Here is a 27209-nt window from a genome sequence, read left to right as displayed (position 1 = left end):
GGCGTTTAGGTCACCACATGCCGTGATGATGCTCCGAGCGGAAGTAACAGCCTACTGTTTGTAGATATGGAGATTTTCCTTCGTTCGCGATGTGGCGGCGGTGAACGCGCGAACGCAGGACCAACTCTGCATGCCCTTGATTTCCGAGAAGGTGCTCAAAAAGTCCGAAGGTGGTTCGTCAGGCGGGGCTTTAATGTGGCCCGCTCTACGCAGCCCATCTAGTTGCTGGCGTTGACTATGCGTGATCTTCGCGAGCATTTGCTGAACGGAGAGTTCCTCGCCCCCCCGAGAACGAATACCGTTTCGCGAAAGCCGGGGTCTTCAGCGCACCTGGCCTCCAGCTCGAGCCTCAGTGTCTCTTCGGATAGAAAAGCCACCCAGTTGGAGTCAAAGGGCCCCTCGCGGTGTGGCCAGGATCGCAGCAGCTCAAGTGCCCACCACCGGACGCGGTATTCACAGCATACAGTGGCTGCATGGAACAGGGGTGGGACCACGCCGTTCTCCACGGTGACAGAAGGCCTCTCCGGAAATCTGGTCATAATTTCCTCCGTTAGAGCGCAGACAGCCTCCAGATCAGGTGTGTAATAGGCAAGAGGGGCGCGGTTACTCCCCAAGAGAAGGCTTGTAAGGCATACAGGAAAACTGAGCAGGTGTAATCTAACGATGTCCAAGCCGCGTTGTGCTTTTGGACTTAGGCCGCCGTAAAAATGTGAGTAAAAGGATTCGAAGGGCTGCTTGAACCGGACCACTTAGGACCAGACTGCGAGTTGTTGCCCTTGGAGTGTCTCGTAATCGAGTGCGACCTCCACATCTGACATGCCCAAGCACCGTGAGCCGAGCCGATATACGCTTCGCAGAAGGCTGTCGAATGCAATGCGCACCTCTGGCAAGGACCGAAAATAAAGTCCAGAGCCTGGAATGCCATGAGATATACTTTGAGTAGGCCCTGGTTGGCTGTCGGACGAGAAAATGGGAAAGGCGCGGTCGTAGTGCGAAGAGAGTATGTCTAAATGGGCAAACGCCGAGACAATGCATTGCTCAACCAATCCCTGATTTGCAACCTGTAGCTCCTTTAGAATACACAGGCCACTACGGAGATGGCTGAAAGCATCTTCATATCGACCGCGGAGCAAATCTGCCAGGACAAAGAGCAGGCAGCAAACAAGAATCACATCACGAAGACAGGGGTCCTGGGACGCACAACGCTGGTTGAGAAGCGTAATCGATCGTCCGAGCTGATCCTGGGCAAATCGGTGCCACGCATCCTGCGCCTTGAAACTCGCAGGAGTTGCCAGTTGCATTCCATTGTCTTCGGAGCTGCGGTGGATTGCGCTAAGGGCCACCATCGCATGGTAGACGGGGGGTTCGTGCTGCGTCAGCTGGGGGACAAGCTTCTGCCATAGAGTCGAGTCGAAGGATTGCAAGAGGGTCGGGATAGTGTGGCCATGGAAGTACGAAAAGCACAGGCGCTCGTCAGAAGTCATTGCCCAAGTCACAGCCTTAGCCGGCCCTGGCTGTGGAACGGTGTTATACCTGCTGGTGTTCCCTCCCCACTTACGGGCCAGGGCCAGTCTTTGAGCATCATAGCCATCGCACCGCCGGCCAGTTGATGCGCAATTGCGGCAGGCGATAGGGGTTTCGTCACATTTAACGTGACGGGCACTTTGGACTACGGTCAGAATGAATCGGATAAAGGGTGCTCAAGGATTTACCGGCAAGTACGACACCCCGTTCTAGATCTCTTCGTCCATGCTCGGACACGAGTAGGCGGCGCCGTCGGAAGAGGCATGGAGGGTAATGATGGGCAGACAACGGCGATCACAACGGCTGAGACGTCAGACGGCTTTTCAAATATCAGCCGCACTCGGCCCCCAAACCGGCGCAGCGCTAATGGAGCCTTTGGCTTAATCGTGGCGCCGGTTGGATGGCTCGTCTAACGACGGATGGCAGCCCCATATATTTTAGGCGTAGTACACTAGATAGTTACACTAGACCCACACAACAATAAGCCAGGCTGGCTGTCTCGCCGTAGAGTATTCTCAGTGTTGGGGCTGGGGCATTTTCCGGTTGGTCTTAAGTCAAAGAGGGCCCTGCCTGCACTTTGACGAATCGAGCAGCTCTCCAGAATGACACCCAATACAGCTCTCCGACCGTGCAGGGTCACTATCGCCGGGGCAGGCGTCGCTGGCCTTACGCTGGCTTTGGCGCTCGAAAAGACCGGAATTGACTACGTTCTCCTCGAAGGATACCCTGAAATAGTGGCACAGGCTGGTGCTGGCATTTGCTTGTTGCCGAACGGTCTGCGGGTGCTGGACCAGCTCGGATGCTATGAGGATCTCCGTGACCAGGTCAAAGGGGTGCTTGACACGGCCTCTGTTCGGGACCCAAGTGGCGAGGCATTGCACATCTCGAATGGCTGGAGTCAACGGCTGGTTGAGCGGTATGCCCTGTTGCCCATGCTATCGTAGAGGCTATTCTGATATTTGCAGATGGGGCTACTCGGGTTTCTGGTGTGACCGCAAGATGCTCCTTCAGACCCTCTATGACCATATCGCCGATAAGTCAAAGTTGCTGGCCAAGAAGCGAATCGAGACTGTCCAAGACGGGGAGGGCAGTGTTGAGGTTGTGACGACAGACGGATCAACTTACCAAGCAGACATCTTGATTGGAACAGATGGCACGCGTTCGCGCGTGAGGGAGGAGATGGTCCGGCGTGCAAATGAGCATGGTGTCGGCCACGAATATGCAGACGACAGTATGTCTGTGTCTACCATTGCCTTCTATTGACACTGACCACTTCTCATCAGAGGTCTCGGCAACGTACGCTTGCCTCTTCGGGCTATCTTCTGCTGTCCCAGGCTTGTCCCACGGATTGCTGCAATGGAACCTCGGCCATGGCTATTCATACGTGGTCGGCACCGGTCCTGACGACCGCGCATATTGGCTGCTGGCGACAAACCTGGGAAAGACATATCATGGCGAGAATATCCCTTGCTTCACGGAAGAGGACAAAGAGCGAATCGTACAAGAACACTGGAATGATCGCATCACTCCAGACCTGCGCATGTCAGATTTATACAAGGCCAAACAACACCTTGTCTGCACGCCCCTGAGGGAGACTACGTATAAAAAATGGTCTTTAGGCCGGATGATGGTGCTTGGAGACGCAGGTCACACGGTAAGAAAAGGCTGCCGTGGATTTGTCTCTGTGTCCCTAGCTGACTTTTTTTCGCTTCACTGGGTAGATGCTTCCTGTTATTGCCCAAGGGGGTAATCAAGCATTGGAGAGTGTGGCCGCCATGACAAACTCCTTGCTGGCCGTGCTTTCGCAGCCGGCCGCAGGTAGGATGTCAAAGGGCGAAATACGAAGCATGTTTGAAGAAGTACAGGAGCTCAGGGCAAAGCGAGTCACGAAGATAGTTGACATGGGGCGGCAGCGGCAGAAAATGGATGCCATGGAGACGCCAGAGCTAGAGGAATTTATGTTGACCAAGTATCCCTCACTGCTGCCGGGTGTTCTTATAGATCGATGGGATCAAACGTTCTCACCGGCTGTTTCACTCAGATCACCAGCAGCGCCTCCGAGGCCCAAGCAAGTGCTGTTTGAGGATGAAATGGAATCAAGCCAGGGTACAGCGAATGGGAGTACAAGACTAAAATTGTGATCAGAGAAGGCCAGAGGCTTCTGTTTCCGTAAATCCCATGGTCAGAAGTCAAGTGATAGCCTAGCCCTAACCAACCAAACGGAATAGCTGACATCGACAAGAAAATTAAAAAAAAGTACCACCTAACACCGGCTCCATGCATGAATAATAGAAAAAGCTAGATCGGAAAGGGACATGAGTGGGCTGGTGTGCGTCTAGTTTATACCGAGGACTCAAAGTGGACTTTATTCCCGCTGCATCAGGGAACATGACGAAGTTCACCAGGAGGATACCTTAGCCTCATTTATTCTTGGATACTAGACTGACTTCCTGAGTACTCCGCCGGTTCTGTGAATACATTAAAAAAATCACTACCCCAATTTGCAGATCCCGATAATAGCCGAAGGCCTATGACGCATAAATACAAGGGACCCCATGAGCTGCAGGAACAATCGTTATAACACTTCCTATCATACAAACATGGACAGCAGCCCTGCCTATGATCTGGGCGATATATCCAAGGCCATCCACAGGATCTCTTCACAGTACTTGTCCGAAACCACAAACTTCGATGCTGAACCCGTCACAAAATCAGCAGACGTCGACACAGCAAACTCCCTCACTCAAAACTATGGCACTCCGGACGCTTCTCCACATAAAGTGGATGATGTGCTGACCGAAGCCTTCGAGATTTTCGACTACCGCACGCGCATGAACCACCCGTGCTTTTTTGGCTTCATTCCCTCCCCGGTGCTTCCTCTCGCCTGGCTGGGAGATGTGGTGTCGACGACCTTCAATGCTCATGGAGGGTCACGCTTTCAAAGCTCCGGTCCCAGCGCTATCGAGCACACACTCATCCACTGGATGGCTTGCCGTGCTGGTCTGCCGGCAGCAACGGCCGGGGGGATCGCAGTGTCTGGTGGCTCTATGGCTAATCTGACCGCCATGGCCGTTGCAAGAGACGCCAATCTTCCCCGAGAACATTGGCATACTGGGGTGGCGTACGTGTCTGATCAAACCCATTCGTCAATCGCAAAGGGCCTGAGGATTCTGGGATTCCACGAGAAGCAAACCCGAAAGGTACCGACAGACGGCCGGTTTAGAATGGATGTCGATGCACTCATATCAATGGTAGAGGAAGATCGGGAAGCCGGACGCCATCCATTTCTCATAGTTGCAACCTGTGGCACGACAAACACCGGGGCTATTGATCCAATTGACGAGATTGCTGCAGTCGGCCGTGCTCACGGAATCTGGGTGCATGTTGACGGTGCTTATGGGGCCACCGCAGTTCTGTCTACTTCCCATCAAAGCCAGCTGAAATGTCTAGGTGATGTAGATAGCATCTCCTGGGATGCACATAAATGGCTGTTCCAGACCTACGGCTGTGGCTTCCTTCTCATGCGAGACCAATCTCTTTTGACGGAGAGCTTCCGCACGGGGGCAGAATATACGCAAGATGCAGAAGACGTTGACGACATACCGAACTACTGGAACATGGGCGTTGAGCTTACGAGGCCTACACGGGCGATGAAGCTGTGGTTCACACTGCGCGTCCTGGGAGTGGACCAGACCAGCAGCTTGATTGATCATGGAATCAAAATGGCCGAGTTCGCCGAACAGCAGGTTCGAGAACTGGAGCACTGGAAAATCCTGAGTGCAGCTAGTTTGGCGATTGTGACTTTTCGGTTTGCGCCGCCGGGCACGACAGAGAGCGAATTGGACGAGATTAACCGCGAGATCTCCGGCCAGTTACTCGCAGAGAATATAGCGGGGATGCTGACCACCAAGGTTCATGGAAAGGTGGTCTTGCGCATTTGCTCCATCAGCCCAGCTCTGACCAGGGAGCTTCTGCAAAGGGCAATCCAGGCGATGGACAGAGTCGCCAAAAGCACGGTTAGCCGCCGTGCTGCGGGTGCTTGAGCTTGAGACCACAATTGGCCTCCTATAGTAGTAAGTAATATAGTTGGATAGTGTTGGTAGGGACCAGCATTTAGTCAGTGCACTTTTACGCTGACCTGACAGGTCTTCAAGCATTGATTTAGTTGCCATTAATGCAGATAAACACTGCCTTCTATAACTATAAGGCAACTTATGGTTAAATGATAGTAGAGAAATCAATAGATCCAGTCAAGTATAGCAGATCATAATATTGTCTAAAAGGCGTTGTAATTCCTGGTACTCTTCAGTTGGTAATCTACTTAAGAGAACCCTCCTATGATATTGTATAATATAAGACTCTCCAGGTACCTGCATATACCGGATCCAGTGGTAATTGAGTTATCATATGAACTGCAATATTCCAGCCAATCAGACCCGCCCGATGGACCGAGGCACACCGCAACATTAAAGGGAACTGAAGTGACGGTTCTCACTCCGTCAGTTCAACAAGCATGTCCATTCTGCGGTACCTCTATCTAAAGCTCGCAGCGGCCATCATCCGCTCGCTCGCCCGGTTACCCGGCCGAATCTTGTCTTACCCGGACGCCGTGCGCCACATCCCCTCGCGGGATCCCCAGCGCACCATCAAGGCGCACCTGTACCACTCAACAGACAAGGACCATCCCAAGCCCGTTCTGCTCAACTTCCATGGAAGCGGATTCATGATCCCCGCCCATGGCTCCGACGACGCATATTGTCGCCAGTTAAGCCGCGAGGCAGGGTATACCGTCCTAGACGTCCAGTACCGATTAGCGCCCGAACACCCCTTCCCGGCCGCAATTGAGGACGTCCAGGATGTCGTGCGCTGGGTGCTAAATCAACCAGAGGTCTTCGATCTTTCCCGCGTGTCCATCTCCGGCTTCAGCGCGGGCGCAAACCTCGCCCTCGTGGCGAGCTCCTCCTTGTTCCCCCCAGGCACATTCCGCTCCGTCCTCGCCTTCTACCCCAGTGTTGCGGCCTTTATCGACCCGTATACCCTGGTGGCACCTGAGAAGGGCGGACGTCCCATCCCGGCATTTGTGCTCCGCCTGTTCAGACAGAGTTACGTGCAGTCGCCGAAGTTCAGCCTGCGGGATCCGCGCATTGCGCCGAGTCTTGCGGAGCCGAGTCGCTTTCCCAAGAATGTTCTGTTTATTACGGCGGGGTATGATACGCTCGCGCTTGAGGCTGAGAAGTTTGCACAGAGACTCGATGAGGATCCGGGGCGGCGTGTTGTGCATGAGCGCATGGATAAGTGTGACCATGCTTGGGATAAGCTTGCCAGAGAGGGAACGCAGGGGTGGGAGATGAAGGAAAGGGCTTATCGTCTAGCTGTGGAGATGTTGGATAGCTGATTTCTTTGCTTGCGGCCTGGTACTTGTGTTCCTATCACTGGAGTGGCATAATTAGGTAGACTGGCGAACGCGAATTGTACATACTTTTATGGAACCGTAGACCTTTTACCGTCTGAATTACAACTCTTCATCAACAACCATCCGTCATCCAATCAAGCATTATCACCAAAGGTCTTATTCTATCAATATTCAGTCAAGAAGTCATTCCGGAAGACGGCTAATAGCACTGGTGAGCTTTTTAGTCGAACAGTATTTCGATATGACTGTCAGTTGGTCTATTATCGCGAAACCGCTGCGCTGTATATCAGTATATCCACTGTTTCAGTCTTAATTCATCTTTATTCAACTTATGGTTCTTAATCTTATTTGCGGTCTCCTTGAATACCTATCACGATATTTTCGCTCACCTTATCTGCGTCCAGCAATAACGCCATGCGGGGGGATCAGCATGCAGTCGCTGGCCTGCTTCCAGTTCAACAGCCCCGTCACAGCGGCTAATTTTGTCTTGGGCTGGCTGACCCCGCCGCAGCCTCGTCAATCCCTCCTTGACCTTTCCTTTCCTCTTCCCCGTCCATGGACAAGTTTATCGTCAAAGTCATCCGTCTCCGATGAAAAGAAGAAGCAAGGCCCACGATGGATAAGCCCGAGCCTCCTTCCAGGCATGCCACTCCCAGCCTCCAGTTCGACAAGAAAATAGGAAACCAAGTTAACTGTACTACGGTAGTCCCGTCCAAGTATGGGCCTGCAACGACTGCGGCGAGAGCTTCAGTCGCCCCGCCGACCTGAGGCGACACCGGAGTGCCGTCCACTACCCAGGCTTGCAGAATTGCCCTGTCCCTGACTGCTTGCGCAAGGATAGCAATGGCTTCCTTCGCCGTGACCACCTGGTCGAGCACCTGCGCGAGTACCACCACATGGACGTTCCCAAGCGTCGTGTCGCAAAGTCCGCCGTACGCTTTAGCGACGCCTCAAGCACCACATCCTCCAGTCCCGGGTATAACGAGCACGCTCAATACGAGTCCTCTATTTTCTCACCCGGTCGCATATCTAAAGATGCGGAAGGTACTTCACAAAGTGCTAAATCCGGTCCCTCTGCAATGCCAATAGGGTCTACTCGCTCACCTTGGCGGCCCTTCGAGGCAAGCCCGTCCGCAATGCCTGGGCTCAACTCAGTGGACTCTGGATACGGATCAGCTAGTTTTCGTCCACCTAGTCACTTTACAAAATCCGTGAATCGGAATCCCGATCCTTTCTCGATGAGCCCTTGGCGGCCCTTCGAGGCAAGCCCGTCCGCAATGCATGGGTTCAACTCAGTGGACTCTGGATACGGATCAGCTAGTTTTCGTCCGCATTTGGGCGCATCATCTCCAGTATCCCTCTCTAAGCTTTGGGGAAACACTCGCCTGGAAGATCTTCATATCCCAGAGCGTATGAAATATAGATATGCTTGCCTGCTCGCCAGGCTCATTGCAGAATCTGTTGCTTACTATAGGCCCACGCATTACGTTATAGATCAAATTTGTGAGGCACTTCAGGATCTTCTCGAGCAATTCGCATTGAGTATTGGTGGAAAGAATTACAGCGTGATGGTGGTTCTTCTCAAATACAAGATGTAAGCCTTTTGCACGAAAATATGTGTTAACTAATCTAGTTAACCAAGACGTGTAGCGACATCACGCTTTGCTTTAGAGATTTTATGTTGAGGGAAGATATGGAATCGGTAGATAATTTGATCGCACGTCTAAAGGAGGAAGAAGACTTCCAAACACAAGACAAAGACCAAATACAAGGCGAGTTGCAGGCGCGAATAGAGTTGGAAGGACTGCAAAAGGCGGCACTGGAGGCATGGATAAGGGAAAGGCCTTCCTCTGAAAGAAGTGAGGGAACCTTCACATATCGCGCTAATCTCCAGGCCGGTCCGGCTTTTCCAAAAATTCAGGAATATGCTACGCTCATAGAAGAATCCCCAGCATACCAAAAGCTCCTAGCAGATGTCCGCAACGAATGCCTGTTGGCACCTGCGACGCGAAGCATGGTTGACAACATTAGAGGAAAAATTTACGCTGCCATTCGTACTCCCGAAACAATACGCATAAAGGTTCCTCCTTCTGCTGTACAGATGTTATTCATAGTTGAATGGAATCCAATCCATTTTGTCCAAGGGCAGTGCTACCAGGGTGCCCCGGAAACTGCAATACGTGATGCCATCACCCTGACAGGCACCGCCTCCATCGCACAAGCAGCAACATGCGCCCAGTATCTCCAGCAGACTTGGCCGGTTATCGGTCTTGAGATACTCAACCTGGTACAAGAGTTTGCTCGAGATCGTGAGACCGAGGCGACTTCACGTAGGTGCTGGGTCTATCTCAGCTGCTCTTCTACAGTATACTAACGATGGCTTTATCGCACAGTGACCTTACAGAACGATGTTTTTCTCGTGGCTGAAATGCATCCTGATCAGAAACAATCTCTTGCTATTCAAGTGGAAGGACCTGTACCCAGTGTGGCTGAGATAGGGGAAATCCTTGCTTGGATGGGCTCTGCTCTGCGCTCCTCACCCTACGCAGAAGGGGTTGCCTACTGCAGTCCAAGTATCTCATGCTGGCAACTGCCTAATCGCAGCGATGAATTCGGAGCCGTCATCAGCTTCAATACTCGGCAAGAAAGTGAAGTCGAGAGCGGCACGTCCAACGGTCAGTGTTGGCACAACCTATTCAGGAACCCGCTCGTTGTAGAGGGTTATAGGATACCACGAAGGTCCACTGTATATCAAGGACTCCAAATACCTCTGGGTATGATGGCGGTACTGTGCAAAACCAACCATGTCAATTCTTTCGCAGGGGGTGTCTTTATCAAGGGCTTTTCAGCAATCGTTGTGCCGACAATGTATCGTGACGATCTGATAATGTGGCATTTATTATTTAACTCCAGTGGCGATCGGATTTCTTATAATCAGGCGGCTTCCCTATGCGCCACGAACGTGTCTACATATGACCTTCAAAATGCTCGTCATATCCTCGGGTGGTGTTCTGAGATGAAGCTCTATGCAGGTACATAACCATTCCTATGAAGCCATTACCACCACCCTAACTGACACACATAGGGGCCTCGGATGCAAACTACGAAGTCAAAAACTCCAACCTCCCAGGCGTGCCTTATGATTCACCTTTGCGCAACCTGTCCATATCCATGGGGCAGATCGTGTGGGGAGGCCCAGCAATAAGCATTGGAAATAAAGATATCCCGGCACATGTTACTCGCAATGGCTACACGAAGAGGCTCAAGTGGATCAAGAAACGTTTCGTTTTGATCTGGGACGAAGCAAGCAAGCGTGGGTGGTTGATTAATGGAGCCACTGCTCTCTTGCATCTCGTTCGCACGTCCCTAGAGAAAGAGAAGGATAGTGAATTTTCAGCTTTAACATTATTTGACCCTTCAAAAATCAGAGAGCACCGCTTATATCGACCAGACTCTGCAGGATGGGTTTTATCCGATAAAAGTAACCTGGAATTGACGGTATATGCCGATGATGACGAACATGTACGTTTCCGAGACCAGGTCACTAGGTTCTATGAAGTGATGGAAAAGATGATCGACTATCAGTCCGGGACACTAAACAAAGACCCTACTGCTGGTATGACTAGGTCAGCCCTAGAGGGATGGGATTTCGACGACATCGCGAACGAGCGTGATCCAGCTCATCCGCGGGCAGCTACGCTCGACGCGTCCGCCAGGTCTTGGATGGACTTGATCAAGACGATTGATGCTATAACACTATTCGGCCGAGACTTTGGCGACATTATACGGCCAGCAGATAACTGTCCTAAATGGTCGACGGTGCCGAGTGGACTGTTCTACATGGCCGTCTGCAGTGCAGACCTTCAGGAAATCATTGCCGCAGGGCGCGGTAACCCATTCTCTACGCCAGTCAGACTCACGGATGAACACATCTGGTATATCCCAGAAGGTCTTCCTTGCACTTGCGATTGTTTATCTGGGGATGGGAGTACTCATTCTGACTTGGTCCAGGTCTTGCTCCCGTCCAGCATGGGTGACCGTCTAGAAGCGAAGTGCGCAGTCCATCAGAATATGGATAACGGGGCCTTTATCTTTGGCCATAACACGTTGTATCCATGGTATTGGGGTGATCTTGGCGAGCCCTCCCCTCAGCCTCTCACTACCCCTCAGCTTGATGCCTCTCCGTCCTACTATGACAGTGGCATTGGAGGGATGGCACATTCTTCTGCTTCTGATATATATGCTGCATCTGGGTCAATCAGGGGATTTGATGACTCTCAATTTTCGTCGGAGCCCATCAACACACCTTTATCCCGCTCAACCGCCGCCTCTACTGCGCCCATGACCTCGGACGATTACACGATCGGTATTATATGCGCCCTCTCTACAGAGCTCAAAGCCGTCCGACTCCTATTCGATGCTTCCCATGGCGGTATATCGGTTCCTAGATATGACCAGAATGCCTATGTCTTTGGGAGTATGTGCAAGCACAACGTCGTATCGACCTGTCTTCCAGACGGTGAATACGGAACAAACCCCGCAGCAGATGTGGCCTCAAACATGAAGCGCAGTTTCCCGCATCTCCGAATCTGTCTCCTAGTGGGGATAGGTGGGGGCGTTCCCTCGCAAAATGATATCCGACTAGGAGATGTCGTTGTGAGTAAACGTCAGGGGGCCAATCCAGGCGTACTGCCGTACGATATGGAAAAGGCTCTGGATAAGGGCGTATTCCAAATCAATGGATGTCTGGACTCGGCGCCACGCCGGGTCCGATCTGTTCTGAGTGAGATGCAGTCTGACCCGGCCCTTACAAAGGATCCTCTAAAGGACTATCTCCAACACATCGAAGACTTGGAAGAGGAGTATCGCTATCCCGGTGCTGAGAATGACACGTTATATATGCCTTCCTATCCGCATCCCGTGGGCGAACGCACATGTACCAATTGTAGCCGTGATAACGAGCAACAAAGGCCACAGAGACAATCATCCCAGCCGGTGATACACTACGGCACCATTGCGTCCGGAAACAAGGTCATACGGGACGCGGCAACGCGGGACAGATGGGGCGAGGAGCACAACGTGCTGTGCTTCGAGATGGAGGCAGCAGGGATCATGAATACCCTACCATCGCTGATTATCCGCGGTATTTGTGACTACTGCGATAGCCACAAGAATAAACTTTGGCAGAAGTATGCTGCCGCTTCGGCGGCGGCTTTTGCAAAGTTGCTTTTGTCTCATATACGTCCTGAGAGCGAGGAGTAGTCAGGGTTTCCTATTCTACCAGTCCAAAACTAGTGCCGGTCCACTCTTACACTCCATCCAAGGTCAAGACTGGTTTCATAATGTCAATTTCCATCCAGCGGCCATTCTTCGAAAAAGGTTGTCAGGGCACGGCTCAACGCGCAAGCCATCACACTACCATGGTCCTCTCCCTCGTACTCATTCAAGGTTACCGCAGAGAGTTTCTCGCTACCCTGTAATCTTTTGCGCATCTTCTTTATATTAATCCCCGTTCCTCGCGCCGCTGCCACAGCCTTTCGCTGGTCGTAACGTTCCTGAGTCTCGCCATGCCACCGAGGGGGATCTTGCTCGTAGGACCCAAAGAACATCATAAGACCGGGGGTAGCCAGATCAGACCTCCCAATATATTCCTTCTCCTCCTTTAAGATATAATAGTCAGCCCACTCGAGCGAAGGACTACTAGCCATGTAACAGTCAAAAAGTGAAGGGCTTGTGAAAAGAGCATGCAGCACGAAGAGGCCCCCGTAGGAATGCCCAAACAGAGCCTCCCGGGTTATAGTCAGTTGGTGGAATCTCGATCTCACAAGCTCTCGCACATCCTGGTTTATAAATTCTAGAAAAGCGTTGGCTCCTCCAAACTCTTCCGGTGCATCAGGACAGGGCGGCGTCATGTCAAATGCTCGACGCGGCTTGTCATAGACTTGTCCTTCGAGGGGATATCCGATTGCCACGACGATTCCTCCGCCAGAGTAGTGTGGCCCTGTGGCTCGTCGCCAGGCGGCCTCGGTTGCTGTCATGAACAGCGCATTGCCATCCACGATATATCTGCTTGCGTCAGATGCAGTACACTAGGATTGAAAGCGTCGTGACTCACATAACCGGTGCTAGTTTCTTGGCTGAGAGATCGTCTTCGGTCCAGTGCAGTGGCCAGGAGATCTGGATGATATAGTGCTCTCCGCTGGGGGACTGGATGTCCCAGTTCTCGGAGTGCGGAATGCACACTTGAGCTGGTCTCGAACGCATGATTTCGCACTCTGTAGTGGTGGAAGGCAAGCAAGGAATGACCAGAATTATATCTGCAAAACTCGTGTCTGGATCTCCTTGGCCCCTCCGACCTCGTATTCGGGAGTTGGCAATGCCAGGTCGAGTAACAATCGGCCCCTGCTCTGCTGCTTATTGGTCTCTATATAATCTCCCTGCTGGGTTAAATTCAAATTAATGGACTGAGATTATCTGATCAGATAACAGGTCACCTTGGCTTTCGTGTTTCTTATTTTCCTTTGTATAATCTTACTGGACTGTTTTGGTTTTATACACTACATATTTGTCTTCAATCGGATAAGAAAAGATATATTGTAGTGTCTCGTCTTTATTTATATCTAGCTCTAATCGAAAATTTGTCTACTGTCTGTTCATCCCCCGCTCTATAGCATCAATCTGTAAAGCGAGAATGGGAGCGAACTGTCTCGACCACAGAAAACTCCCAGTCGTATACCAGAATCCTGGCATCCCAGTCGGTCTCCAGACCTACAAGCAATTAGCCAACACAAGCTGAAATAAATCAATGCAGACTTACCCCGATCCGTTCCTGGCTATCATCCAAAGTACACATCTCTCCTACCTTGTCCATCACAGCCCTACCCATCAGCGCCTCAATTGCTTTGGCACTGGGTTCGAAGCCCGTTGCCAGAATAATAATATCAGACTTGACTTCCGTTCCATCGGCCAGGACTATTCCCTCTGGGGAGTACCCCTGCACACCCTCTGCACATCTCCGAATCTGAATCCGGCCGTCGATGATCATTTGGGATGCTCCTTGGTCAATGTAAAAATGGCCTGCTTTGATGAGCTGATGGTCTATCAAGCTGTCGCCTTGTTCTCCCCTTTTCACTGCCAGTCCGGCCCTTTCCAGACCATCTAGCATGGCTTTATCGTTCGCCGACATCATCTGTGTCGCACCAACACTAAGAGTGCGAACAACAGCAGTTGGCAGCGAGTTGCCTAGAAGGTCTGCGTCCTCGGTACTCACTCCCGGTGTGTTCCACAGCACCATCTGGATCTTTTCACTCGAGTCAAGGGATATAACGTAGATAGGCTGACGCTGAACCATCGTTACAGACTTGGCCCCGTGGTTGACGAAATCCTGAGCGACGTCGTGCGCGCTGGTTCCAGCTCCGATTATTGTAACTGTTTTGTTCTGCACGTCTGGCACCAAGGCTGCCGATTGATGTTCCGCTGTGTGGTAGACCTGGCCCCTGAATAGATCCTTTCCAGGGAATGCAGGTTCAATCGGCGTAGTACTAAACAACCCTGTGGCTAGCACAACATGCTTGGGAGTGATAGTCTGGGTGCTGTCCTTGCTCTGAAGCTCGACCGAATACCGCTGCGTTAGCTTGTTGTACTCGATTTTACTCGCGAGGGTGGCCCGCTTGATGTTGAGGCCCATGATATCCCCATAGTGGGCCATCCATTTGATAATGTGTTCCTTGTCGAGGAAACGCGGCCAGTTGCTGGGGTATTTCAGGAAGGGATAGTGGTCTGAGAATGTAGGAGTATGCGATTTGATCGTGTCGTATCTGGCTCGCCAGGAGTCTCCGGCTTGAGATGCCTTGTCTACGACCAGATATGTGATGCCTAGGTGCTGCAGATGCGCAGCAAGGGCAAGTCCAGATTGGCCTGGTGATATTAGCGATACGTCTATAAAGGAATAAGCTCGATGTCTCACCTGCTCCAACTACCAAGACTTGCAGGTTACTGTCAGTCTGGTCGCTTGCTGCTGGCGTTCCACTACTAGAGGCACCACCCTGCATCTCGGCTTCCTTTGCCCTGCGTGAAAACAGCTCATCGTGTCCATTCAACTTCTCAATCACGGTGAAAACCGTCCAAGCCTTCCACTGATCCGGTCCAACATTGGCCAGCCTCAGAAACCCCCTCCCAGTGCCGAAACTGGTCCTGAAGCCAAACCCGGACTGGATGAACCGCAGACCGCCCATATCCGCCAGCTGTGGCTGTAATGCGCCGGGCTGATCTGCTTTAGGCTCTGCGAACTCAACATTTGAACTGCTGAGGTAGTTGCATATAGTCTCGGCTCCGTTATGACATGCGATATCCCACGAGAAAGAAACGAAATCTCGCCACCACGACTCTGTTTCAAGGAAGTGGCCTAGTATATCTTCCGATCGGCGCTGGGACAGACTCTCGGTGAAAGAGGAAAGCCAGTCATTGACGATTTTGGCTGCATCGAGGCGTTCAGGGTCCACGGAAGGGTGTAGGGTGAGCTGCGGCAAAGCCGCCAGGGGTGGATAGTTATCATACATGGCTGATAGAGAAGTGAATTACTTTCATTCATCATGTTAAAGAGGGTATTTATATTCGCAGTCTAGATATCTCCAAGTTTGTATTATTAGAAGTATACTCGCGTATTCGTCCCAAAGCGGTTTAGCCTCGACTGTTCGTCCCAAATAGGAAAGAGCGATATCCCGTGCTGACTGCTGACGTCTTCAGCTGAACAAGCACGATTCGCATCCACAACTCCTCCATCACCGACAATCTGTCCAAGACACTAAGGAGACGCGGATACCGGTCATCTGGATGTCGCAGAGAGGGAATACTCGGAGTAGAGCCGGATGTCTGACCTGCAGACAACGTCACGTCCGATGCGACGAGCACCGTCCATCATGGTATGTACTCAACTAGTCAGAATTCAGAGTTGTCAGAGTGCTTTGTGCCGATATGGGTTTGCTAAAAGTTATCTCGGCAGCCAAACATGCCTTGCTGGTAACCGATCATGCAAATATGCTGCCCCAGTGGTCCCACTTCGGGATCGAAGGATGCTGCAAAAGAATGTACTCCCACCTGGTCAGCAAGCTCCATGGGCATTGGAAAAGGCAGATGGCTTGACTGGTCGAAAGTTGGCACCGGGTTCGGCCATGGACCCTTTTGATACACTTCCTATCAAAATGCCGTTCAAGTCACAAGAATTATACCACTACTGTACGTTGCGGTCATCACTGAACATTGACATTACTAACTCGGTCTACTCCAGTCTATCACACCGGGATGGCCTTTTCGGTGGCTCCAGCAGATCCAAAATATGACTGGTTAGTTCGACAAACCTAGTGCTCTATCATTGAAGTAAATCCATACCTTTTAGTATTGCTCTGGCAACGCACGATGAACATGCACTCCGAAGTACGCTTCTGCTTGCGGGTATCCACTATTGCTGGAACACCGGCAATTTGCAGGATTATGAGTCCGCTTTTCTTTTCCACAAGGTTGAGAGCATACGCATCGTCAATTCTTGGCTTGGGGCTGCTGGCTCCAAAACCTTTCTCGCCTGTGTGAGACAGATCTTGACGATCTCCCTATCTGAGGTGAGAATAATGTCTCGCCTAATGGCTTACGTTAATACATTACCTAATTCGTCTTACAGGCGTGCCTTGGTAACCTGGCTGCTGCAGAGACTCACCTCAACGGTGTCATGACCCTTTTCGACTCTCATGGACCGGCAGCCAATGCCCATAATAACGATGATATAGATAGCGAGCTCGCTAGTCGCTATCTTCTTCTGTAAGTATTCGGCGATCCTGAAAAGGATCATCCACTAACAGGACATTATATAGAGCATCATGCTTTGTACTTGCCTTGAAAAGTCGTCTTGAAGACTTTACGCTCTTTCGCATGGCCCATGGTATCGACCCCAACGACGATTCCTCAGCCGAGGCCTTGCGTCTCATGAAAATGTGGCATAAAATAGAGCCCGGTGGCCTTGAAACCAGATTAAAGGCTGTACGCCTGTTCCCGTATTTTTTCAGCCCGCCCCCGATTCATGGCAGTCGGCGTAAATCAGTAGATGCTGTGCCTATCATCGACTGCCTCAGAAACATGACAGAGGCAGCAGATCGGGTTTGCGCCAATCCCACAGCTGAGAATATTAACCGAGTCTGGAACGATGGCGGTCCTACAAAGCTCCTCCTGATTCTGGTTACTTCTCACATATCATCTTTTGCCAATGATAATGAGAACCAAGGCCCTGGAGAAACGCCGTCGCAACCACTCCTTCACTCCTCGTGGAGCGGCATCTCTGCAGTAGTGGAGCTGTACATGCACAGTGTGCTCAACATCCTCAACGCAGGCGAGCCACTCGAGTACCGGCTCCTGTACCGCATCATTCTAATATTGAAGCGGGACGTCGAACAGACCCGTCCCGATCTGGGCGGAATTCACGGTAGCTTTCGTCAATCCCTTTGGTTCTGGAAGGCGTTTCTCGGTGCTCTAGCTCTGTCTCAACATATGAGTATTGATACGTGGACCTCCACGCCTGAAAAATGGCCGTGTGAGGCGGAGCTTCAGGATCTCTATGAATGGTTTGGCGATTGTGTTCGAGCCTGGAGTGCTGTCACTGGAACGACAGATTGGAATGTTGTGCAATCTCGGCTAGCAATGTTTGCCTGGCCAGCCGCATCATCTCGCGATGGAAAGGGATTTGGAGCGAATATATGGGCTCAGATGAAGAAGACTTACGGTTGATGACATAAAAGCAGTATAAAAGTATAAAATTCAGCTAATGCTAATTTGTATTTTATGGCAGTGGTTTCGAATATTTCCCTCTTCGATATTTGGATCAATACAAATATTCATCAATTATTTAAGCCCTAACCAATGAGATCGAGATGTTGGAACACCCATTTATGCTGCCTTAAACGGCTAGATACAGACAAGGCTCTATCTTCTGGTGACATCAAAGAAACAGATACAGTAACTGCCTCCCTTATAACAGTGGTCAAGTCTAAGTAGGCTTGAATTGGGTTCTTCAGTAAAGGTGTATTCAAGCGAGTTGCTATAGTTGATATGGTCTTTACATTAGCCGATTCCCGAGAACACTGGATGGATAAAACAGCATTCAAGTCATCTTTCCGGCCGAAAGAGTTCCACGGCTGTAATATCTAACAATGGTCTAGCCAGCAGTTTGGAGGCCTGATGACGATGACGATTCGCGGTGGTGTGAGTGGTGTACCAAACTTCCACCACCCGTATATAACCGATTTATTTAAGAGAAAACCGGAGAAAAGAATAATAAAATAAAAATAAAACCACCTCTCCATGAAATAGTAATAAATAATAAATAACAATAATAGTGATAAAATCATGGCCGAAACAACCACCCCAGAACACCTCTACCACGTCCTCCTCACAACTTCACACATCGGGAAAAACCCTAACAACGTCGTCGAGAAGGTTCGCATCCCGGGGACATACACCTCCCTCCTCGCAGCAAAAGCAGCCGCGCACAGTTGTCTCTACGAGGCCGGCTACGAACGGGACTGGTTCGAGCACTACGAGACCAAGCACTCCCTGCTCGAGAAGCAGAACGGCACGCCGCATCTGGTCGTCTACGCCACTGCACCTGATGGAACAGCGTTCCGGGTGCGGATTGATACGACGCTGAATGATAAGAATCTGACAAGTGATCTTGCGGATGGGAGGGTTGGGGTTCCGCTTTATTATGTTGTCCAGGCGGCTGTGGAGTATACGGGGGATGAAGGGGGTGTGGTCCGGGATATCACGGTGCAGGGGACGTTTGAGAGTTATGAAGAGGCGAGGGGGCTTGCGAGTGCTGTGTTGCTTTCGCAACAGGATGGAGTTACGAGGGAGAGCTTTGCCGAGTATACGGAGGCGGAGCCTGGTGAGAGGGATTGTGGGTATGGGGATAATGTGATTGTGCATGCGGCGTCCGATTATGGGACGAATTACTTGGTGAGTGTTATCAAGACTCAGGAGCTGGAGGCTGTGAAGATTGCAGAGGCGGCTATGAAAATTGGTTGAGCAGAGTGTGTATTTGAAGTATATCATGTTTGCTATTTGATGGTCATGTTGTGCCACTTCCTGAATGTATTCTGCGGGTCGTATTTCTTCTTCAGTTCGCGCAGACGAGGGAGATTATCCCCAAATATTGTCTCCAGGGGTACTTTAGGGCCTGTATTTGTTAGTATTCCGTCTTGGGATGGCTGCAGTGGACGTACTGGCATAGTTTGCATATAGCCCCGTTCCATGTTTTGACACATTGTAATCAGATTTCCTTGATATGCCTCCCTCATCCCCAATCCGACTCATCAAGTCCTCTTGTAGTGACTTGATCCTGTCATCCAGGCCTGCATCGTCCCATTCAAAGAGTGTGCTGACGTTGTAGTAAGTTCCGCGGCTCGCAAATGCGGTGGCCTGGTTAGAGACTGCTCTGATCTGCTTGTTTGGTATCAGCTCGAAGAGTAATCTGCTGTCTCTTGCCTGTGGATAGTGCCTCAATAAGTTATCGAACTCGTTGTATATCTCAAACACAAAACCCGCGCCCAGAGGGAGGGTGATATTCGACCCCCGCAGACTCCTCCTAGGGCTCACGGCTTTCTCTGCTGGATAAGGCGCTTCAACCCCAGTCAGGCTATCAGGAGGCTGAGTCTCTGCGGTGGCAAGTACACCATTGAGGCTATCATATGGAAGCATTTTTGTCCCATCCATCACCGATTCTAGTGACAACAACGGCGCAAAGAACTCCTTTGCAGCTTCTTCCGGTCCGTTATAGAACACAACCACCAAGATAGAACACTGCGCCATCTGATCTTGCATTCTGAATCCAAACCAGAAACCCTGCTTCCCATCGGTGATGGTCTCAAACTTGTTCGCAAACTCGACAATCGCAGACAACTTGTCCGCCTCGAAGAGCAGCGTCCCAGCAAACACAGGATGTTCCTGTCTATGCGCGCGGAACCCCAGCTCAAGAGCAACCCCAAAGCTCTGTCCCGCGCCTCGAATAGCCCAGAATAAGTCCGAATACTCCTCTTCAGATGCCGTTACCACACTCCCATCAGCTAGGATCACCCGCACCCAGAGCAGGTTGTCAATCGCCAGCCCATACTGGCCAGTCAACCACCCATACCCACCCCCCAGCGTCGCCCCAGCAGCCCCAATATGGCTGAGTGTACTCCCAACCACAGCGAGTCCGTACTGTGCAGCCGCAACATCAATATCCTCCCACAACGCCCCGCCCTGGGCCGTGACAACGCGCAATTGCGGATCTACATGGATCCTGCGCAGCCGGGATAGATCAAGGACAATACCACCATGGGAAGTTGAAGCGCCGCTCGTCGAGTATCCTCCGCCCTTCACGGTGAATGGGACACTATGCTGTGCTGCGAATCGGACTACGGTTGCTGCTTCTGAGGCTGATGTCACCCGGACCGTCGCGCCCTAGAATGGTCAGTTTTCTAAGCCTTTCATTATAAGGGATGGAGGTTCTTACAATTTCCGTATCGCATGTTTCACTCCATTGCTTGACGCTGTTGTTGTAGCCGTCGCATCCCCATGTTAAGATCTCAGCGTGGGTTCCCTCGAGTTCTTTCCTCAGGCTGAGGATGTTGGAGAAGGGTAGGAAGGGCATTGTTCTTCTTTTTTCTTTCCTTTTTTATTTAATATTCAATGTAGGATAGAAAAGAAGCATTCTTAACCCGAGAAGAGTGCCAATGTTAAGTTGGAGGCAATTTAATCAATCTGTGGCAAACAGTCTAGTCTGGGCATCAGATCAGGCCATCCCGGCATGCGCTCTTCTTACCATGGATACCTCAGGGCCCAGTGCTATAGATGCGCAACCTGGGAGTACCTTCAGACGAGCGGCGGAAATTCGGACTCGGTGTTAGTGATGGCTTTAATAGAGGCAATCGTAGCGAACAACGACGGGGTGTGATCCATGGCTCTGGCTTGTATGCACTTTGACAGCAATGACGTCAGCAAGGAGAGGGTTGGATAAACATATTAACAGTAAGTATTGAATATCATAGATGATTGTGATCTTTAAGTTATGGAAATCGAGTAATATGCAGGTATTGCGGAGGGTAATGCAGTCGGACTTCCAAAGGTCGATATAAATTCACCATTGTTTTGAATACTTGCCAAAGTGATCAATTTCTTGAGACCTAACCATCTCAATGGCTTTATTCTACTATAACTGCAGAGTGTTCTGTTTTTCTCGGAATAATTCGTGGACCATATATCACCAGCTTCATCCCATGCTGCACAGTAATCACACAGCTACCACCAAAACCAAATTAAATAACTAAACACTTCTGTACAGCACTGCATATCTGCACCGTTATATAATATGATGTGACAGTAACCTGCCCTTGACTGTACAGACAGCAGGACTAGGAAGCAGCAGTTACCCAAGTCCTAATCTCCATACCCTGCCCTACGCCGTGCCTTACAAACAAAACACTCCCTCACGGAACACAGCATCGGGGATGGCCGGATGAACGACCATTACCATCACTATCACTTCACAGCTGCTAGGCAAAGCTTCAAGCTCAGTTCCGTAGTGGTGGGACATAAGCTCCGACGTCGTACAGCACTGTGCGACCCGACCTGGCCTGACCTACCTGATAGGTACTGTCGTTCCGGTCTAGGTCTGTGTGACTGGGCTGGGGCTGTCTTAGTAGGATGTTACTAACACTATGTCCTAAGCAGATATGGGAGATCATGATATTGTTAAGGTATGTCGTCTTCCAATCGCCTGGATGGACTTTGCTAGGCTAAGCAATAAGCAAAATATCGTCTCGCGACTATCAGGTATAAGGCAAAATTCAATAACACACAAGCCATGCCTAAGTTCAGCAGACTAAGTGATCGGAATCAGATGGAAGGCAGGGGCATAGTCCGGGGATCTGGGACCTCGAACGACACCGGGTAAATCAGGACCAGGGTAAGTTATTACCCTGGGGTGAAGCTGTCCGATTACCTGTGCGTCCGGGTAATGATTTTAAAGTTAAATTACCGGGGTTTATTGACTCTCGAGTTGCAGATAGAGCTTCGGTCTACGTGGAAACCAGAGATACATTCCCGGATTTAATAGAGGCTTTGAGAATTAATAGACGGGCTTAAAAATATTGACATTGCATCGTTAAACGGTATCATGGAACACGCTCATTAATTAACTCTGTAGTATGTAAAAATACGCAATGCAATGCGTAGCGGTGCATTCAATAACCCTCCCGGACGAAAATGAAGCTTCCGACTACTGATTGTCTACCAATGGCATATTCCGCCCTCGCTATCATCTGCAGCCCACGTCCCCGATAGACCAACCACCTGCAGGTGTCCATCGGGATGCTCGCCCAATTTACTCAGCGATGCAAAGCCTGGTTCCACAGACCCGGTGGTCAGCAATCTCCGGGCCCAGGCGTCGACCGCGGGCTCGCCCGTCTCGTCTCGAGCCTGCTTGAGGAACGGGATCAGTGCGGTGCCGCCTGTGCCACGTAGTTTGCTGCCGTCGGGCTTCTCGTTGTTCCTGGCGGTGGCGAGGTTCAGGGTTGTTGTGGGCCGGCCCCGTGCGTTTTGGGATGGGTTGATGATGTACCGTGAGACCATTTGGATGTGTTTAGTTCTCATTGATCGGAGCATCGACAGGCATGCGTCATAGGCCAGAGACAAGGCCTTGTCGGATTTGCGAGCTTCGACGTATTCGCGGATGTTTGCCACAGCGCTCGTGTGTTCTAAGAACCGCCGGTGGGATCCAGGCATGTAGGAACGCATCTCCTGGATGAAGCCGTGGCGAGGCGCTGCTGGAACCCCTTCTTCCTCAGATGGAGCAGCACGAGTCTCTCCTGTGGGTCGGTGCTCGACGCCCAGGGCAATATCAATAAATTGGATCAGTGAGCTCTGCGCGTTACTCCCCCCGCCGTACTGACGGTATTCGGGGTTCTTCCCATCGTCGTACAGCAGACCCTTGGGAAGACCCGCATCAGCCATATTCTTGCTCCCTGCTAGATACGGTCTGATGCGGTTGTAGAACACATAAGGGTCGCAATGCTCGTACATCTTTTCCAATAAAGTTCCAATCTCGTCTATCATTTCCGCCAGCGCCTGCAGGCATTTCGTCACGACGAGGGTGTTTCCAACCCGAGCACCGGCGATTGCTTGCAGTACTAATGAAATTGCGGGGCCACCGCGGGCTTCGATGGCAACTGAAATGAGGTAAAACCATTGCTCGTCCAACGAGCCGGTGAGGGTGTTTATGCAGGCTAGGTTATCCAAGTCGCCCAGTGGCTCATTCGGAAAGATCGGCTTGAAGTTCCAGAGAACTAGGCCTGCGTATGACGCTACGGGGGGTAGCTCAAGGTGGTCACAAACTTGGAGGAGGGGGACGGTCAGCTGGGGTGGGATTCTCTGGTTTCGTTAGTACAGTGGTCAAGTGATAATCTAGGAATAACACAACATACCTCTGCTGGCATGGGACCAGCCCATACGTAGCTATGAAGAATGAACCCCAGGATAGAGTATGCTCTTCTCCACTCTGGTTCTGTCTGGAGATATGACGTTGATAGCAACGGCATAGCATCAACAACTCCGCGTATCCTCCTGCTCAGCAAGAGGCCCTGGATATTTGAGGCAATCCATTCCCATTTGGAGTAGTAGGGGTCGGGTAACTGCTCGAGAGGGGGCTCGGAGGGAAGGAAGCCAGAGTCTGGCGAGACGCCGTAGTCTGCTGGAATGGGGATAGGAGGAAGCATAATGACTGAAAAGATGTGAAGCAGATGAGGATGGTATCAGGCAATCCGGTATAAATATGTCCAAGTTTCACGTGCCTTCAGAGACTGGCTGGAAACAATTTGCAAATAGAGACGTAAAGAAAGGCCTCTCAGGATCTAAGGATCAGAGGTCACACCAGCCATAGGCTCTCATGAAGCTCTCATTGACAGGGTCTGACGCTGTGAGACGAAAGAGGCGGGGGTAAGTGAAAGACCGCCACCCAGCGAGGAGACCCGGGAGGTTAAATCCAATAGCTCTGCCCGTCTCTGGCCAGAGAGGGAAATGGCGCGTGTGGGCGGATTTGTCAATCCCGGAGATAAACGGGGTGAAGAAGATCCGCGAGACCCGCGAGACAGAGTTTCTGCGCGGAAATATGTAAGATGCAGGAAGTAAAACGAGCAGAGCCAGAGAAAAAGGCAGCAGGAGCAGGAACCTTGAGGCCCGTTGAGCAGCCAGGGACCGACACCGGCCGGGGACAGGAACCAGAGGTTGGGGGGATCAACGCCGCAGAGAATTTCGCGATGCCGTGGCCAGGCACGCGATTCGCTGCGAGATGATCATAATTGATTATTAAAGACGAGCGAGACCATGGAAACAGGCTGGATCGGAAAAGCTACGAGGTCAACCGGGGGCCAAGTGGGCCAAGTTGGAAGGCGAGCACGGGATCATTATTTGCCTCGCGTGGTGTTTTAGAGGGGTGTATGATAGGGATGGAGGGGAGCAAGCAGGGTACGAGACGGGGGAAGGTGCTGGAAAAGAAGGAGAGCAGTACGGGGAAGAAAAGGTGAATGCAGCGGGAGTTGCATGTTGACAACAGAGCTATATACCCCATACTTGGCCGTTGAGTCTATAGTCCAGTCTATAGATGCACGACAGACACCAGCGAGGCGTTGGGTGGAAGCGAGAGGGGTCCGATAAGGGTGGGTGGTAGCGCGAGTGGTAGCGGGCGTGCTAGAGAATGAGCCGGAAGCAACTCGCTGCAGAGTGTGGGTGCAGATTCACCAGCCGAGAATTAAGCGAGAGTTAGCGTCTTTCGCTCCCACCCACGCCACCCCGTTTCAGTCTCGGTGTGCGGATGATCTGCCTGCTTCTACCGTTGTCTCTGATTTGCATATGGGTCTGTCTTTTCTCCATAGTCTCTTCACCGGTGTACGGAGTACTGCGCGGAATAAGGTCATGTGATGGAGTGAGGTCATGTAATGTATTATATCATTCTGTACATATGTTACAAGATCTAACGCCGCAGAAACTCTGTAAAACACCAGTAAACTAATGGCCGCTCCACTCAATCGTGTTCAGGTCAATTCCCTCCTGCACCAGCTCCCACAGCGGACTCAGCTCCCGCAGGAAGTCCACTCGCTCCCGCACTGCCTTCAGCACGTAGTCAATCTCGGCCTCCGTCGTGAATCGCCCAATACCAAATCTGATACTGCTGTGGGCGCTCTCGTCGCTGCTGCCGAGTGCACGGAGAACATAGCTAGGCTCCAGCGAGGCGGACGTACACGCGCTACCGGATGACAGCGCAATGTCCTTCAGGGCCATCAGAAGAGACTCGCCCTCGACGTATGCAAACGAGACGTTGACACATCCGGGGTAGCGGCGTTCGGGGTCACCGTTGAGTGCGGTGTGCTCCATACTCAGGAGACCATCCGACAGGCGCTTGGATAGTCGAGTAATGTACTCGGTGTCATACTAAACAGCCAGTCAGTTAGGATTCTCGCTTCCATGCTTCTTCGGAACCGAATCAAGTCTCGACTCATCACCCCTGCTACATTCTTCAAAGGCCACAGGACACGCAGAGCGTGTAGCTACCCCGGTAACCTCTCCAAAAAGCATAATAAAGCACATAATCTTCGTCGCAAAGAAAACAGAAACATATCAAAGAAAAAGGCAAGCTTACCTTCATATCCTGAGCGGCAACGCGGCAAGCCTCACCAAATCCAACAACCAGGTGAGGAGCAAGCGTACCACTACGCAGACCACGCTCCTGTCCACCACCGGAGATGATAGGTTCGAGACGGACTCTTGGTCGGCGACGAACGAAGCACGCACCAATACCCTTGGGGCCGTAGATCTTGTGACTCGAGATGGACAGCAGGTCGATGTTCATCTTGTTGACGTCAAGCGGAATCTTGCCGACAGCCTGAGCGGCATCAGTGTGGAAGAAAACCTTCTTCGAGCGGCAAAGCTTTCCGATCTCCTCCAGAGGTTGAACGACACCAATCTCGTTGTTGACAGCCATGATACTGACAAGAGCAGTGTCTGGGCGCAGAGCAGCCTCCAGGTCTTTGATATCAATGAGGCCGTTGTTCTGGACAGGCAGATAAGTGACATCGAAGCCCTCATCCTGAAGATGACGGCAGCTGTCAAGGACACACTTGTGCTCTGTCTGAGACGTAATAATGTGCTTCTTCTTTCCGGAACGGCCAAAGAACCGAGCCACACCCTTGATACTCATGTTATTACTCTCCGTAGCACCACTCGTAAACACAATCTCCTTTGCATCAGCACCAATCAGATTGGCAATATATCCACGAGCCTCCTCAACAGCCTTCTCCGACTCCCAACCGTACGCGTGCGTCCGCGAGTGCGGGTTTCCATAAATCCCCGTCAGATAGGGGAGCATTGCATCGAGAACACGAGGATCGGTCGGAGTAGTCGCCTGCGCGTCGAGATAGATCGGTCGCGTTCCCTGGTCCATTATCGTAGCCTGTCCGAGGATCCCCGCAGCCGGGCTCATGGCAGCATCTCCGGAGACACCAGAGGCCGGAAGATCGGCGCTGCCTGGAGCAAGGCCAGTCTTCTTAACAAATTCCTTCTGTTCCTGCTTGATGGCGGTGTCGACGGAGACCTGAGCATTTCCAGCCTTGGTCTCGGTGACATAGGTCCTGTAAGCAGGGGTGGCGAGCGCCCGCCGGGGAAGCAGCTGTGCTGACGACAGCCGGCGCGCATAGGCTCGGGATGCCTGTCTCAAGGCGAAAGGAGCCACGCTAGACATGATGGATAGCAATTTACAGCCCCAACATAAATGATCCAGCTGGTGTTGTGATGGTGGATGATGGCAATATGGCCGAGGTTTGTTAGAGGAGCTGATGGTGACGTGCGAAAAAAGTCGGGGCCGTTATATCATTGCCAAGCCGCTATCCCGGATCAGGTTATATCCGACCGGGGACCGGGGTCGGAGATCGGACATACGGGGCTTTTCTATAAGTGCACTCGTAGATAACTAGGCAATCATATCTGGAGCAGTTCCAATTCTTATAGGGTCCAGATCAGAGAATAAGAGGAACTTTTTTTTTCTCTTTCTAGTGAAGGCAGGTCCTCCCGGCAAACTTCAGGCTGTTTCCAGACCATCGACATTGGCAACTATAGACCAGTGCCAACGCCATTCCCTGATTATTTCCAAAATATCCTTAAACTAGATTCTTAAAGATGGATCATAATTTTCTCACTAGCGTTT

At 51.4% G+C, this 27209-nt stretch overlaps 13 protein-coding genes across 13 annotated transcripts; 7 read left to right on the top strand and 6 right to left on the bottom strand.

The window, feature by feature from the left end:
- Positions 1-749: 749 nt before the first annotated feature.
- ASPVEDRAFT_70112 (uncharacterized protein) lies at positions 750-1591 on the bottom strand (the record flags this gene model as incomplete). The annotated part of the gene is made up of 2 exons (XM_040816056.1): positions 750-1514; positions 1559-1591. The coding sequence occupies 2 exons, from the start codon at positions 1589-1591 to the stop codon at positions 750-752; spliced, it is 798 nt and encodes a 265-aa protein (XP_040665568.1).
- A 304-nt stretch (positions 1592-1895) lies between these two features.
- On the top strand, positions 1896-3847 carry ASPVEDRAFT_883604 (FAD-dependent oxidoreductase). The gene is made up of 4 exons (XM_040818296.1): positions 1896-2440; positions 2490-2755; positions 2808-3178; positions 3246-3847. Exons 1-4 carry the CDS (start codon positions 2127-2129, stop codon positions 3663-3665), a joined length of 1371 nt encoding a protein of 456 aa, XP_040665567.1. The 5' UTR covers positions 1896-2126; the 3' UTR covers positions 3666-3847.
- Positions 3848-4119: 272 nt separating this feature from the next.
- On the top strand, positions 4120-5774 carry ASPVEDRAFT_39173 (pyridoxal phosphate-dependent decarboxylase family protein). The gene has a single exon (XM_040811860.1). It carries the CDS (start codon positions 4125-4127, stop codon positions 5565-5567), a length of 1443 nt encoding a protein of 480 aa, XP_040665566.1. The 5' UTR covers positions 4120-4124; the 3' UTR covers positions 5568-5774.
- A 256-nt stretch (positions 5775-6030) lies between these two features.
- Positions 6031-7159, top strand: ASPVEDRAFT_188172 (uncharacterized protein). Its single transcript, XM_040809030.1, has one exon. The coding sequence runs from the start codon at positions 6038-6040 to the stop codon at positions 6917-6919; it is 882 nt and encodes a 293-aa protein (XP_040665565.1). The 5' UTR covers positions 6031-6037; the 3' UTR covers positions 6920-7159.
- A 565-nt stretch (positions 7160-7724) lies between these two features.
- Positions 7725-8578, top strand: ASPVEDRAFT_526643 (uncharacterized protein). Its single transcript, XM_040814677.1, has one exon. The coding sequence runs from the start codon at positions 7834-7836 to the stop codon at positions 8533-8535; it is 702 nt and encodes a 233-aa protein (XP_040665564.1). The 5' UTR covers positions 7725-7833; the 3' UTR covers positions 8536-8578.
- A 52-nt stretch (positions 8579-8630) lies between these two features.
- Positions 8631-12199, top strand: ASPVEDRAFT_127645 (Pfs domain protein; the record flags this gene model as incomplete). Its single annotated transcript, XM_040806479.1, has 3 exons — positions 8631-9267; positions 9331-9969; positions 10023-12199. The coding sequence occupies 3 exons, from the start codon at positions 8631-8633 to the stop codon at positions 12197-12199; spliced, it is 3453 nt and encodes a 1150-aa protein (XP_040665563.1).
- An 83-nt stretch (positions 12200-12282) lies between these two features.
- Positions 12283-13201, bottom strand: ASPVEDRAFT_128257 (alpha/beta hydrolase; the record flags this gene model as incomplete). Its single annotated transcript, XM_040806530.1, has 2 exons — positions 12283-13003; positions 13053-13201. 2 exons carry the CDS (start codon positions 13199-13201, stop codon positions 12283-12285), a joined length of 870 nt encoding a protein of 289 aa, XP_040665562.1.
- Positions 13202-13579: 378 nt separating this feature from the next.
- Positions 13580-15504, bottom strand: ASPVEDRAFT_188167 (flavin-containing monooxygenase; the record flags this gene model as incomplete). Its single annotated transcript, XM_040809029.1, has 3 exons — positions 14904-15504; positions 13800-14854; positions 13580-13705 (listed from the first exon to the last, which is right to left on the bottom strand). The coding sequence occupies exons 1-3, from the start codon at positions 15493-15495 to the stop codon at positions 13580-13582; spliced, it is 1773 nt and encodes a 590-aa protein (XP_040665561.1). The 5' UTR covers positions 15496-15504.
- A 199-nt stretch (positions 15505-15703) lies between these two features.
- On the top strand, positions 15704-17864 carry ASPVEDRAFT_148805 (Zn(II)2Cys6 transcription factor domain-containing protein). The gene is made up of 6 exons (XM_040808178.1): positions 15704-15858; positions 15939-16171; positions 16224-16278; positions 16332-16551; positions 16611-16747; positions 16801-17864. The coding sequence occupies exons 1-6, from the start codon at positions 15770-15772 to the stop codon at positions 17705-17707; spliced, it is 1641 nt and encodes a 546-aa protein (XP_040665560.1). The 5' UTR covers positions 15704-15769; the 3' UTR covers positions 17708-17864.
- A 407-nt stretch (positions 17865-18271) lies between these two features.
- ASPVEDRAFT_526573 (uncharacterized protein) lies at positions 18272-19075 on the top strand. The gene has a single exon (XM_040814675.1). It carries the CDS (start codon positions 18326-18328, stop codon positions 19001-19003), a length of 678 nt encoding a protein of 225 aa, XP_040665559.1. The 5' UTR covers positions 18272-18325; the 3' UTR covers positions 19004-19075.
- ASPVEDRAFT_81387 (FAD-binding oxidoreductase) lies at positions 19036-20609 on the bottom strand (the record flags this gene model as incomplete). The annotated part of the gene is made up of 3 exons (XM_040817032.1): positions 19036-19154; positions 19201-20419; positions 20472-20609. The coding sequence occupies 3 exons, from the start codon at positions 20607-20609 to the stop codon at positions 19036-19038; spliced, it is 1476 nt and encodes a 491-aa protein (XP_040665558.1).
- Positions 20610-22246: 1637 nt separating this feature from the next.
- ASPVEDRAFT_26567 (indoleamine 2,3-dioxygenase) lies at positions 22247-23730 on the bottom strand (the record flags this gene model as incomplete). The annotated part of the gene is made up of 2 exons (XM_040809928.1): positions 22247-23386; positions 23440-23730. The coding sequence occupies 2 exons, from the start codon at positions 23728-23730 to the stop codon at positions 22247-22249; spliced, it is 1431 nt and encodes a 476-aa protein (XP_040665557.1).
- A 1102-nt stretch (positions 23731-24832) lies between these two features.
- Positions 24833-26829, bottom strand: ASPVEDRAFT_39165 (IscS subfamily cysteine desulfurase). The gene is made up of 2 exons (XM_040811859.1): positions 25650-26829; positions 24833-25441 (listed from the first exon to the last, which is right to left on the bottom strand). The coding sequence occupies exons 1-2, from the start codon at positions 26745-26747 to the stop codon at positions 25019-25021; spliced, it is 1521 nt and encodes a 506-aa protein (XP_040665556.1). The 5' UTR covers positions 26748-26829; the 3' UTR covers positions 24833-25018.
- Positions 26830-27209: the final 380 nt, after the last annotated feature.

Source organism: Aspergillus versicolor (genome assembly GCF_001890125.1).
Source record: "Aspergillus versicolor CBS 583.65 unplaced genomic scaffold ASPVEscaffold_3, whole genome shotgun sequence".
NCBI classification, from domain to species: Eukaryota; Fungi; Ascomycota; class Eurotiomycetes; order Eurotiales; family Aspergillaceae; genus Aspergillus; species Aspergillus versicolor.
This window is presented reverse-complemented; position numbering and strand designations above follow the sequence as displayed.

Excerpts from the sequence above, each read along its gene's own strand:
- ASPVEDRAFT_39165 (XM_040811859.1), bottom strand. The coding sequence starts at position 26,747 with ATGTCTAGCGTGGCTCCTTTCGCCTTGAGACAGGCATCCCGAGCCTAT. Across the intron at positions 25,442-25,649 it reads TTGCCGCTCAGGATATGAAG|TATGACACCGAGTACATTAC; the intron begins GTAAGCTTGCCT and ends CTGGCTGTTTAG.
- ASPVEDRAFT_39173 (XM_040811860.1), top strand. The coding sequence starts at position 4,125 with ATGGACAGCAGCCCTGCCTATGATCTGGGCGATATATCCAAGGCCATC.
- ASPVEDRAFT_526573 (XM_040814675.1), top strand. The coding sequence starts at position 18,326 with ATGGCCGAAACAACCACCCCAGAACACCTCTACCACGTCCTCCTCACA.
- ASPVEDRAFT_148805 (XM_040808178.1), top strand. The coding sequence starts at position 15,770 with ATGTCGCAGAGAGGGAATACTCGGAGTAGAGCCGGATGTCTGACCTGC. Across the intron at positions 16,279-16,331 it reads GCAGATCCAAAATATGACTG|TATTGCTCTGGCAACGCACG; the intron begins GTTAGTTCGACA and ends CATACCTTTTAG. Across the intron at positions 16,552-16,610 it reads TGACGATCTCCCTATCTGAG|GCGTGCCTTGGTAACCTGGC; the intron begins GTGAGAATAATG and ends TTCGTCTTACAG.
- ASPVEDRAFT_188172 (XM_040809030.1), top strand. The coding sequence starts at position 6,038 with ATGTCCATTCTGCGGTACCTCTATCTAAAGCTCGCAGCGGCCATCATC.
- ASPVEDRAFT_883604 (XM_040818296.1), top strand. The coding sequence starts at position 2,127 with ATGACACCCAATACAGCTCTCCGACCGTGCAGGGTCACTATCGCCGGG. Across the intron at positions 2,441-2,489 it reads AGTCAACGGCTGGTTGAGCG|ATGGGGCTACTCGGGTTTCT; the intron begins GTATGCCCTGTT and ends TGATATTTGCAG. Across the intron at positions 3,179-3,245 it reads TTGGAGACGCAGGTCACACG|ATGCTTCCTGTTATTGCCCA; the intron begins GTAAGAAAAGGC and ends TTCACTGGGTAG.
- ASPVEDRAFT_526643 (XM_040814677.1), top strand. The coding sequence starts at position 7,834 with ATGGACGTTCCCAAGCGTCGTGTCGCAAAGTCCGCCGTACGCTTTAGC.